The sequence below is a fragment of the Anomaloglossus baeobatrachus genome, chromosome 11, assembly GCF_048569485.1.
Source record: "Anomaloglossus baeobatrachus isolate aAnoBae1 chromosome 11, aAnoBae1.hap1, whole genome shotgun sequence".
In the NCBI taxonomy this organism is placed as follows: domain Eukaryota; kingdom Metazoa; phylum Chordata; class Amphibia; order Anura; family Aromobatidae; genus Anomaloglossus; species Anomaloglossus baeobatrachus.
The window spans coordinates 51,639,102-51,652,476 of NC_134363.1; the positions used below are offsets into that span (position 1 = coordinate 51,639,102).

General features: G+C 51.6%; 1 protein-coding gene across 1 annotated transcript in view; it reads left to right on the forward strand.

The window, feature by feature from the left end:
• Window positions 1-445: 445 nt before the first annotated feature.
• The window catches only part of POLD1 (DNA polymerase delta 1, catalytic subunit), a 181,564-nt gene continuing 168,634 nt past the window's right edge, over window positions 446-13,375 (forward strand). The window contains 2 exon segments of the mRNA XM_075328482.1: window positions 446-645; window positions 13,167-13,367. Coding sequence (XP_075184597.1) covers window positions 13,178-13,367 — 190 coding nt within the window. The 5' untranslated portion in view covers window positions 446-645; window positions 13,167-13,177.

Sequence of the window (13,375 nt, forward strand, 5' to 3'; positions counted from 1 at the left end):
AAAATAAAAAATAATGCAGATTCTGGGAGTTTTGCCTTTTTATTATTATTATTATTATTATTATTATTATTTATTATTATAGCGCCATTTATTCCATGGCGCTTTACAAGTGAAATCTTTCGGGAAATCTATTTTTTTTGGCAATCTTCTGAACGTTGCATGCTGGGAGTGGTAGTTCTTCAAAGCTGGAGACCACTGCTTTAATGATTAGCCAAAATGTATGTATGCTGGTCCCCCCCAAATAGCTGCATGTGAAGAATCTGGCACTGCCAGAGCTCAGGTTGTCAGGGCATGCTGGGAGTTGTAGTTTGGCTGGAGATGTGGGATTTGCTGGCCGGCCTCTCAGCTCTATCTCATCTGCGTCACATTACTCCTATGCACTGACTCCGCTGCACAGCCAGGGGGCGCTGTGCGGGACACTACACCATACATCAGTGCTTCCTGCCACACACAACATGGTGTAATAGGATCTGCGTGCTAGCGTCCTGATTTGCCGCACACAATATGGCCGCAAACTCCTCCCATCCACTGAAAGAGACCTATTAGCGTCCTGCGTCCATGACAACGAACACAGTTTGGGGGGAGGGGCTGGTGCCGGAAGAGGAGACTTTGGCGGGAGACTGGGAACGTTTTGCTGGAGGGGAAGTGAGTACAGTGTGAAACTGTGAATGTCGCATGTGTGCGGCGGGTGATCGCTGTACGGCTGTCGTTATACAGTGTGTCGCCGATACAGGAGGGGGGAACCGAGATAAGCCTGGCACTATAGGGGGGATACAGTGGGATAAGCCTGGTACTATAGGGGGGTACAGTGTGATAAGCCTGGCAGTATAGGGTGGGACAGTGTGATAAGCCTGGCACTATAGGGGGAGTACAGTGTGATAAGCCTGGCACTATAGGGGGGTACAGTGTGATAAGCCTGGCACTATAGGGGGAGTACAGTGTGATAAGCCTGGCACTATAGGGGGGTACAGTGTGATAAGCCTGGCACTATACGGGGTACAGTGTGATAAGCCTGGCACTATACGGGGTACAGTGTGATAAGCCTGGCACTATAGGGGGTACAGTGTGATAAGCCTGGCACTATACGGGGTACAGTGTGATAAGCCTGGCACTATACGGGGTACAGTGTGATAAGCCTGGCACTATAGGGAGTACAGTGTGATAAGCCTGGCACTATACGGGGTACAGTGTGATAAGCCTGGCACTATAGGGGGGTACAGTGTGATAAGCCTGGCACTATACGGGGTACAGTGTGATAAGCCTGGCACTATAGGGAGTACAGTGTGATAAGCCTGGCACTATACGGGGTACAGTGTGATAAGCCTGGCACTATAGGGGGGTACAGTGTGATAAGCCTGGCACTATAGGGAGGTACAGTGTGATAAGCCTGGCATTATAGGGGGGTACAGTGTGATAAGCCTGGCACTATAGGGAGGTACAGTGTGATAAGCCTGGCACTATAGGGGGGTACAGTGTGATAAGCCTGGCACTATAGGGGGGTACAGTGTGATAAGCCTGGCACTATAGGGGGTACAGTGTGATAAGCCTGGCACTATAGGGGGGTACAGTGTGATAAGCCTGGCACTATAGGGGGTACAGTGTGATAAGCCTGGCACTATAGGGGGGTACAGTGTGATAAGCCTGGCACTATAGGGGGGTACAGTGTGATAAGCCTGGCACTATAGGGGGGTACAGTGTGATAAGCCTGGCACTATAGGGGGGTACAGTGTGATAAGCCTGGCACTATAGGGGGGTACAGTGTGATAAGCCTGGCACTATAGGGGGGTACAGTGTGATAAGCCTGGCACTATAGGGGGGTACAGTGTGATAAGCCTGGCACTATAGGGGGTACAGTGTGATAAGCCTGGCACTATAGGGGGGTACAGTGTGATAAGCCTGGCACTATAGGGGGTACAGTGTGATAAGCCTGGCACTATAGGGGGAGTACAGTGTGATAAGCCTGGCACTGTAAGGGGGTACAGTGTGATAAGCCTGGCACTATAGGGAGTACAGTGTGATAAGCCTGGCACTATAGGGGGTACAGTGTGATAAGCCTGGCACTGTAAGGGGGTACAGTGTGATAAGCCTGGCACTATAGGGGGGTACAGTGTGATAAGCCTGGCACTATAGGGGGAGTACAGTGTGATAAGCCTGGCACTATAGGGGGAGTACAGTGTGATAAGCCTGGCTCTATAGGGGGAGTACAGTGTGATAAGCCTGGCTCTATAGGGGGTACAGTGTGATAAGCCTGGGACTATAGGGGGTACAGTGTGATAAGCCTGGCTCTATAGGGGGTACAGTGTGATAAGCCTGGGACTATAGGGGAGTACAGTGTGATAAGCCTGGCTCTATAGGGGGTACAGTGTGATAAGCCTGGCACCATAGGGGGGTACAGTGTGATAAGCCTGGCTTTATAAGGGTTACAGTGTGATAAGCCTAGCACTATGGGGGGGTACACTGAGATAAGCCTGGCTTTTCTAGGGGGATACATGGAGATAAGCCTGGCACTATAGGGGGTACAGTGTGCTAAACCTGGCACTATAGGGGGGTACAGTGTGATACGTTTGGCTCTATAGGGGGTATACTGAGATAAGCCTGGTACTGTAGGGCGTTACAGTGTGATAAGCCTGGCACTATAGGGGAGTACAGTGTGATAAGCCTGGCAGTATAGGGGGGGTACAGTGTGATAAGCCTGGCACTATAGAGGGGTACAGTGTGATAAGCCTGGCACTATAGGGGATATAGTGTGATAAGCCTGGCACTATAGGGGGGTACAGTGTGATAAGCCTGGCACTATAGGGGGGTACAGTGTGATAAGCCTGGCACTATAGGGGATATAGTGTGATAAGCCTGGCACTATAGGGGGGTACAGAGTGATAAGCCTGGCACTATAGGGGGGTACAGTGTGATAAGCCTGGCACTATAGGGGATATAGTATGATAAGCCTGGCACTATAGGGGGTACAGTTTGATAAGCCTGGCAATATAGGGGGGGGGGTACAGTGTGATAAGCCTGGCAGTATAGGGGGGTACAGTTTGATAAGCCTGGCAATATAGGGGGGTACAGTGTGATAAGCCTGGCAGTATAGGGGGGTACAGTGTGATAAGCCTGGCAGTATAGGGTGGGACAGTGTGCTAAACCTGGCACTATAGGGGGGTACAGTGTGATAAGCCTGGCACTATAGGGGGGTACAGTGTGATAAGCCTGGCATTATAGTTGGGTACAGTGTGATAAGCCCGTCACTATAGGGGGTACCGTGGGATAAGCCTGGCGCTATAGGGGATACTGTGTGATAAGCCTAGCACTATGGGGAGTACAGTGTGATAAGCCTGGCACTATAGGGGGGTACAGTGTGATAAGCCTGGCACTATGGGGAGTACACTGAGATAAGCCTGACTTTTCTAGGGGGGTTCACTGAGATAAGCCTGGCAGTATAGGGAAAGGGGGGAGTACAGTGTGCTAAACCTGGCACTATAGGGAGTACAGTGTGATAAGCCTGGCACTATAGGGGGTACAGTGTGATAAGCCTGGCACTATAGGGGGTACAGTGTGATAAGCCTGGCATTATAGGAAGGTACAGTGTGATAAGCCTGGCACCATAGGGGGTACAGTGTGATAAGCCTGGCATTATAGGGGGGTACAGTGTGATAAGCCTGGCACTATAGTGGGTACAGAGTGATAAGCCTGGCACTATAGGGGGGTACAGTGTGATAAGCCTGGCACTATAGGGGGTACAGTGTGATAAGCCTGGCACTATAGGGGGTACAGTGTGATAAGCCTGGCACTATAGGGGGAGTACAGTGTGATAAGCCTGGCATTATAGGAAGGTACAGTGTGATAAGCCTGGCACTATAGGGGGGTACAGTGTGATAAGCCTGGCATTATAGGGGGGTACAGTGTGATAAGCCTGGCACTATAGTGGGTACAGAGTGATAAGCCTGGCACTATAGGGGGGTACAGTGTGATAAGCCTGGCACTATAGGGGGTACAATATGATACGCCTGGCACTATAGGGAGTACAGTGTGATAAGCCTGGCACTATAGGGGGTACAGTGTAATAAGCCTGGCACTATAGGGGATACAGTGTGCTAAACCTGGCACTATAGGGGAGTACACTGAGATAAGCCTGACTTTTCTAGGGGGGTTCACTGAGATAAGCCTGGCAGTATAGGGAAAGGGGGGGAGTACAGTGTGCTAAACCTGGCACTATAGGGGGGTACAGTGTGATAAGCCTGGCACTATAGGGGGTACAGTGTGATAAGCCTGGCACTATAGTGGGTACAGAGTGATAAGCCTGGCACTATAGGGGGGTACAGTGTGATAAGCCTGGCACTATAGGGGGGTACAGTGTGATAAGCCTGGCACTATAGGGGGTACAGTGTGATAAGCCTGGCACTATAGGGAGTACAGTGTGATAAGCCTGGCACTATAGGGAGTACAGTGTGATAAGCCTGGCACTATAGGGGGGTACAGTGTGATAAGCCTGGCACTATAGGGGGGTACAGTGTGATAAGCCTGGCTTTATAAGGGTTACAGTGTGATAAGCCTGGCACTATAGGGGGTACAGTGTGATAAGCCTGGCACTATAGGGGGTACAGTGTGATAAGCCTGGGACTATAGGGGGGGTACAGTGTGATAAGCCTGGGACTATAGGGGGAGTACAGTGTGATAAGCCTGGCACAATGCAGTATGATACGATGGTGAAATAGATACTCCCCAGCCCCTTACCCCTTCTGTGCCGCTTGGTCTGCGCTGTGTGCAGACTGTGGCTCCATGCATCAGGTGCATCTAGTAATGTGATCACATCGGCTGCACTGAGACTCAGGCTGATTGGTGGAGCACTGAGCTGACGGCTCCCTCCTCCACCATTTGAGAATGCAAATACCCTTGAAATGCAGACCTTGCGCCCTCTCCCCTCTCTATGATTATAGCCCATTTTTTCCTCCAGACCTGAACTCACAGACCTACAGGTCGCACAAACCCCTCTGCAGGTCCTGCTTGTTCGGGGATTCTGCTGGTGATTTGCATCCTGGACAGTGTCGATGAGCCGGACATTGTGCATTGTGAGGTCCTGAGAGCAACATTTGTCCAAATTGTCACTGATCTATGTATGTTATGTAAGAAAGTAACTTTTTGGGGAACAATCATCACAATTTCAGAGATCCCTAACCCAATGAGATTGTTAGAAAGGCTCCTGTTTCTGGACTTAAAAAGGGACCTGTTACCCGGTCAAAAGTGTTCAGTGTTGGTGTCACGGGAGTATTGTAACTGAAGCACGGACCTCTAAACTGGCCCTCAGACTAGGGACCCTGTGCTGTCCCTCAACCGAGAGGTAAGCTTAATGGTAGCTAGGTCTGGACCACCAGCGTGACCCTAACTCCTGTCTGAACCCTGATCTAACACCCCTCACCTCCATCCCAGGAGAGAGCTGGGACCGGAGAAGCTCCAGAATTCTGCACAGTAATCCTCCGCCAATCTATTCCCCTCTTTAAGCGAATGGATTTTGGACTTGGCCAAAGACACCTTATCGGGGGTCATCATAGATGAGACCAAGAGCAGAAAAAAATCGTCCACCGTACCAAAACATCGGAATTGGAAGGCAAGGAAAAGGTCCATGATTGTGGGTCACCACTAAGTAGGGAAACCACTATAGCTACACACTGAGCCTCACCCCCAGAGGAGAGGGGACGCAGGCGGAAGTACAGCCTGCACGCCTCCTGGAAGCAGACAAACTGACTGCGATCACCCGAAAACCACTCTGGAAACTGCAGTTTGGGTTCTGGAGCACTGACAGCTCATGTGCCATGACGACTGAGTTTGTAGCTGCACCGCCCTCCTGAGCTCCTGTCTGCATCTGTTTTTCAAAACTGATAACAGGATCCATAAGGAAAATAGGGGGTGAATATAATGTCACAGGAGTGTTGGGGTAACTCGATCAGGGACCTCTAAGCTGGCCTTCAGACTAGCTACCCTGCGCTGTCCCTTATCCCAGAGGTAGTCTTGATGGTAGTGAGGTCTGGACCACCAACATGACCCTAACTTCTTTCCGAACCCTAATCTAACATCTCCTCTCCCCCAACCAGGAGAGGGCTGGGATCGGAGAAACAAACCCCATAAATACTACAGACAAGGGGAAAAAACGTACACATGCACACTGAAATCAGACACAGGGAGAGGCAATACGTGCCCAGGAAGAAATACAACACAGGGAGAAGATAAACTAACAGGGATTTCTTTGTCGCTCCATTGGGAGACCCAGACAATTGGGTGTATAGCTATTGCCTCTGGAGGCCACACAAAGTATTACACTTAAAAGTGTAAGGCCCCTCCCCTTCTGGCTATACACCCCCAGTGGGATCACTGGCTCACCAGTTTTGTGCTTTGTGCGAAGGAGGCAACACATCCACGCATAGCTCCACTTTTTAGTCAGCAGCAGCTGCTGACTATGTCGGATGGAAGAAAAGAGGACACATATAGTGTCCCCAGCATGCTCCCTTCTCACCCCACTGTATGTCGGAGGTGTTTGTAAGGTTGAGGTACCCATTGCGGGTACGGCGGCAGGAGCCCACATGCTGATTCCTTCCCCATCCCTTTTTACAGGGCTCTGGGTGAAGTGGGATTTACCGGTCTCCAGGCACTGAGACCGTGCTCCATCTACAGCCCCTGGAGAAGATGCTGGATGGAGCGGAGTACATCAGGGACATGGCCCTGCTTCCTCAAGGTACTCTGTGTCCCCGTGCAGTTGGCGCTCACACCGCAGCATGCTGGGTGTTGTAGTGCGCCGGGGGACATCAGCGCTGCGGCGCCTGTGCCATGGCCTCATTCAGCTTTGCTGAAGCAGGCTCACTTATGGGAATTGGTCGCGCCGGCCGCTGGGACTGCGGCGCGGCTGGCACTTGTAGTGCGCCGGGGACTTCAGCGCGGCCTGCGCTTTTACGGCGGCCGCGCTGATAACTAGAGTCCCCGGCTTTTGCGGCCTGCTTCCGTTCGTTCCCGCCCCCAGACCTGCCAGTCAGGAGAGGGGCGGGACGCTGGCCACTTCCAGGAATCGGTCGCGCCGGCCGCTGGCAGCGGCGCGGCTGGCACTTGTGGTGCGCCGGGGACTTCAGCGCGGCCCGAGCTTTTACGGCGGCCGCGCTGATAACTAGAGTCCCCGGCTTTTGCGGCCTGCTTCCGTTCGTTCCCGCCCCCAGACCTGCCAGTCAGGAGAGGGGCGGGACGCTGGCCACTTCTATGAATCGGTCGCGCCGGCCGCTGGAACTGCGGCGCGGCTGGCACTTGTGGTGCGCCGGGGACTTCAGCGCGGCCCGCGCTTTTACGGCGGCCGCGCTGTTAACTCGAGTCCCCGGCTTCTGGGCCTAGCCTCCCTTCGTTACCGCCCACAGCCCTGACAGTCAGGGTAGGGGCGTGACGCTGCATAGAGCAGAGCTGAGAGCTGGAGTATGTTTTGCATACTCCACCCCTCTCACTGTGTGCACTGTGAAACCGGATTCCCGCACTTTCTCAGGCACGCCCACGGCTTCCTTCTCTACAAGGACACCGGCAGCCATTAGTGTCAGTTTCTGTACGATACAGAGACAAGTGTGGAAGACCCTGGCATTCTGATAGTCACACAATCGCTGTAACAGGCGTTAAGCAGCACCTGTGGTGCTAACCCCACTAGTGCAGAAGTGCACTTATAGATATGCTTGTACTATATACATTGCACTGTTTGGTCGCACGTTGTATATACCCTCCTGGATTATGCGGAGGAGTTATCAGCATATTCTCTGTGTAAAACAAAGGTGCAGAACCACATGTTTTTCTATACAGCTGGTACAGCATGTACGGCTATACGGCCGGCAGGTTACATAGACTCCCATTGTATGCACTAATGGCCAGGGGATGAGGACGGTGTCTGCAGTATTTACTGACAGTTTTTCTGAGACTATGGCTATGATACTAGAAGCCTAGCAGTCCGGACATGTCTCTCACAATATGGGCACTGTTGAATCATTGATCCATGGCCCCCCTCAGTGTGAATAACTAACAGCTCCGGGAATGTCACACGCATCCCAGAGTCACGGCTCTGCACGGACGTCAGTCCCAGACAGCCTAAGGGGCTCGCTATGAGCGGCCTCGGTTTCATCAGGGTCCTAACAGAAGGACTCGCTGTGTAATGAGGCGGAAGTAGCGGCTCAGGATTCTGATCCTGAGACCGCTCTCAATCTGGATACACCTGATTGTGACGCCATAGTAAATAATCTTATAGCGTCCATCTATAGAATGTGGGTTATTTCTCACAGCTCCTCCAGTGGAGGAGTCAGCTTCACGTATTTTTCTGGACCACTCTGCCTTCAGAGAGGCAGTCCAGGAACACCACGCTTATCCAGATATGCGCTTCTCCAAACGGCTTAGGATACACGTTATCCCTGTCCCCTGACTTGGTCAAGGACTGGACCCAATGTCCCGAGCGGCATCCTCCAATCTCCAGGCTTGTAGCTAGATCCATAGTTGCAGTGGGAGATGGAACTGCAAACTCAAAGATGCCACTGACAGACAGATGGATCTCTGGTCGAAAGCCATCTATGAGGCTGTCGGCGCACCGTTGGCTCCGGCATTCTCTCCCTTGGGGCACTCCAAGCTATTTCAGCTTGTCTTACACAGATTGACACGGTTACCCGTACATCTGTGCCGCAGGTGGCATCCTTAACCTCTCAAATGTCTGCATTTGTTTCTTACGCGATTCAGGTTGTCCTGGACTCTGCGAACCGTGCGGCGGTAGCCTCCGCTACTCCGTGTTTTTAAGCAGAGCCTGGTCTGCTCGTTAAGTGAATGGAAGGCAGATTCTGCTTCCAAAAAAGGTTGCCTAACCAGTTACCTTTTTCTGCTGACCGACTGTTTGGTGAGCGTTGGATGTAACCATCAAACAGTCCAGGGGTAAGGATTCATCCTTTCCTCAGCCCGGACACAACAAACCCCAACAGTGCAAGAGGCAGTCGGGGTTTTCGGCCTTTTCGAGGCTCGGGCAGGTCCCATTTTTCCTCGTCCAATGTGGACTCAAAAGGATCAGAGGAGCTAAGATTCTTAGCGGGCTCAGTCTCGCCCAAAAAAGCGACAGTCTGAAAACCCGCTTCCAAGGCGGCTTCCTCATGACTTGCGGCCTCGGTCGGTAGCAGGCTCTCCCGCCTTGGCGATATTTAGCTGCCATAGGTCAATGACCATTGAGTGTGAGACATTCTGTCTCACGGGTACAGGATAGAGCTCACTTCTCGTCCTCCAACTCGATTCTTCAGAATTTCTCCACCTCCCGGCCGGGCCGCTGCTCTTCTGCAAACAGGGTGCACTCTATAGGCAGAAAGAGTGATGACCCCCGTTCCTCTTCAGGAACAAGGTCACGGTTTTTACCCCAAATTCTTTGCGGTACCTATAACAACGGGCCGTTCCGTCCCGTTCTGGATCTAAAAATGCTCAGCAAGCTCGTGGACACCAGGCGGTTCCGGATGGAATCCCTCCGCCATGTCATCGCCTCAAGGTCCCAAGGATATTTCCTAGCATCATTAGGCATCAAGGATGCTTATCCACACGTGCCGATTGATCCAGAGCACTAGCGTTTCTACGCTTCGTTATAGGAGACGAACACCCTCTGTTCGTAGCTCTACCTTCCGGCTAGCGACAGTCCAACTGGTCTTCGCCAAGGTCAGGGCAGCAGTAGTCACAGTCCTGCACTCTCAGGGTCACTCTGTGGTCCCGTATTTAGACGATCTACTTGTCAAGGCACTCTCTTAGGAAACATGCCAACACTGCCCGAACGTTGCGCTGGAGACTCTCTAGAGTTTTGGGTGGATCATCAACTTTTTAAAGTCAGATCCGACCCCGACCCTATCGATAACATATCTAGGCATAGAGTTTCTTACTCTCTCAGCGATAGTGAAGCTGCCGCTAGACAAACAGCATTCACTACGGGCTGCAAGCTCTTCTTTAAGAACCAGTCGCACACATTGAGACGCCTCATGCACTTCCTACGTAAGATGGTAGCAATGGAGGCAGTTCCTTTCGCGCAGTTTTACTGCGTCCACTACAATGGGACATTCTCCGCCAATGGGACGAGGAATCGACGTCCCTCAACAGAGTCGTCGTTCTTTCTCAGGCGGCCAAGGAATCTCTACGGTGGTGGCTTCTTCTCACCTCTTGGTCAATAAGAAGGTCCTTCCTATCCCCGTCCTGGGCGATAGTTACGACAGACGCGAGTCTATCAGGGTGGGGAGCAGTTTTTTCTCCACTACAGCGCTCAGGGTACGTGGACTCAGCAAGAGTCCACTCTTCAGATCAATGTTCTTGAACACAGAGCAGTGTATCTTGCCCTACAATCCTTCCAACAGCGGTTGGAAAGCAAGCATATCCGACTTCAGTCGGACAGCTCCACAGCGGTGGCATACATCAACCACCAAGGAAGACCGCGCAACCGGCAAGCCTTCCAGGAAGTCCGGCAGGTTCTGATGTGGGTGGAAGACACGGCATCCACCATATCCACAATTCACATCCCAAGTGTGGAAACTAGGAAGCTGACTTCCTAAGTCGCTGAGGTGTGGCCGAAAGAGTATGGTCTCCTCACCCGGACGGGTTTCAGGAGATCGGGCGCCGCTGACAGAGGCCGGACGTCGATCTAATGGCGTCACGGCACAACAACAATGTGCCAGCTTCATGGCACGGTTTCACAATCATCGAGCTCTGGCGGCAAACGCCTTAGTTCAGCATTGGTCGCAGTTCCAGCTACCTTAGGTGCCACCTCTGGCATTGTTGCCCAGAGTACTGCGCTAGATCAAGACCGACTGCGGCCGCGCCATCCTCGTCGCTACAAATTGGCCGAGGATGTTGTGGTACTCGGTTCTGTGGTGCCTCACGGTAGGCTAACCGGGGGCACTACCAGACCAATCAGACTGGCGGTCTCAAGGGCCATTCTTCCATTTGAATTCTACGGCCCTCAACCGGATGGTGTGGCATTGAGTCCTGGAACCTAGTGTCGTCAGGATTACCTCAGGACGTGGTTGCCACCATGAGACAGGCTAGCATACCAACGTCCGCCAAGATTGCCACAGGACGTGGAAGATATTCTTATCTCGGTGCTCGGCGCAGGGTGTTTCTCCCTGGCCGGTTGCATCGTCTATGTTTCCTTCTTTCCTGCAATCTAGGTAGGAAAATGGGTTGTCGCTCAGTTCCCTTTAGGGACAAGTCTCAGCGCTAGCTGTATTTTTTCAGAAACGACGACTTCCTCAGGTACGCACGTTCCTACGGGGAGTTTGTCTTCTCAGCACTCCGTACAAGCGGCCGTTAGAGCCCTGAGATCTGAACAAGGTTCTAATTGCTCTCCAGATGCCGCCTTTCGAGCCTTTGAAGGATGTCTCCCTTCCCGTTTTTCACGGGAAGTGGCCTTCTAGTAACGGTCTCGTCTCTTAGGAGAGTTTCCGAGCTAGCAACGCTCTCATACAAACTCCCTTCCTGGTCCTTCACCAGGACAGGGTAGTTCTGCGTCCGGTTCCGGAATTTCTCCCTAAGGTGGTATCCCATTTTCATATCAATTAGGATATCACCTCACCTTCTTTGTGTCCTCGTCCAGTCCATCAATTTCAGAAAGATTTGCATCTGTTGGTTCTGGTGAGAGCACTCAGGTTCTACTTCCCGCATGGCGCTCCTGCGCCACCCGGATGCACTCTTTGTCCTTGTCGCTGGTCGGCGTAAACAGTCGCAAGTTTCCAGATCCACCCTTGCTCGGGGGCTCGAGGAACCAATTCTTGAAACCTACAGTTCTACTGGGCTTCTGGTTCTCTCAAGGCCGAAGGCCCATTCTACCAGAGCCGTGGGTGCATCCTGGGCATTACGGCACCAGGCTACGGCTCAGCAGGTGTGTCAGGCACCCACCTGGTCGAGTCTACTTACTTTTACCAAGCATTATCAGATGCATACCTACGCTTCGGCAGACGCCAGCCTAGGTAGATAAGTCATTCAGGCGGCGGTTGGCCACCTGTAGGAGAGGGCCGTTTGACGGCCCTATCATGAGGTATTCTTTTACCCACCCAGGGATTGCTTTTGGACATCCCAATTGTCTGGGTCTCCCAATGGAGCGACAAAGAAGAAGGGAATTTTGTTTACTTACCGTAAATTCCTTTTCTTCTAGCTCCAATTGGGAGACCCAGCACCCGCCCTGTTTTCTCGGGGTTTTTCTGTTTTTTCGGGTACACATGTTGTTCATGTGGTATGGTTCAGTTCTCCGATGTTTCCTCGGATTGAATTGGTCTTTAAACCAGTTATTGGCTTTCCTCCTTCTTGCTTTGGCACTAAAACTGGTGAGCCAGTGATCCCACTGGGGGTGTATAGCCAGAAGGGGAGGGGCCTTACACTTTTAAGTGTAATACTTTGTGTGGCCTCCAGAGGCAATAGCTATACACCCAATTGTCTGGGTCTCCCAATTGGAGCTAGAAGAAAAGGAATTTACGGTAAGTAAACAAAATTCCCTTCATTTCCACACCACACAGGAAAGCACACGACAGATCACCAGTCTCTGGATCACTACGATAAGGACTGGAATTGCTAGGATAAGGACCGGTATCGCTGAGTCAAAGCTGAGCTATATTCGGCAACGAGCAACTGGATCCAGTACCTTTTAGAAAGGGTGGAGGCAGATGTGAGTGGTCAAAGTAGCCTGAGCTCCCAGCAGCAGTTCACAAGCCAGCAGGAATTAACTCCTGCTGGACTGCAGAGCAAGGAAGCTAAAACAGCCGACGCCAGAGTCAGGCTAAACAATTACGAGACCTCAGGCTGCTTTTCAGACTCTGCAGTGTGAACAGAGTCCGACGCCGCCATGACACCCAGCGAGTGACAGCTTGCTTTTATTATATTCTCGCTTTAATCCGGAGTATCCCCTGTTATGTAAACCCACAATACAGTTCCAGAGATTTCAGACTCTTTTAGCTAGTGCTTATTTTTTCTGTCTTTACTAAGGGGCGGTATTCATAGATTAATTATGCAAAGCATGTTAAATACACGCCCCTGAGGATCCCACAAGCCACGCCCTTTTGTGATGACTATTAATTGCCATATTTCTTGAACCGTATGGTGGATTTTAATAAAATAAAAAATGTAATGTTCATGATTTCATTAGTTTTTGTTCATTATGTCTTCATTTTTAGAGATATTAAAAATGGACAACAAGCGTAAAAAGGCAGCACCCACCGGAGGCTTCTCCTCCTCCCAGACCAAGAAGAAAAAGGCGGACTGGGATGAAGACCAACCATCCCAGTTTGAGGAGGAGCTGGCGTACTTGGATGAGGTTGAAGCGGATATGGCCATGGAGATGAGCGATGCGTGCTCCACTGACGTCTTACCTGTTGGTAGGAGA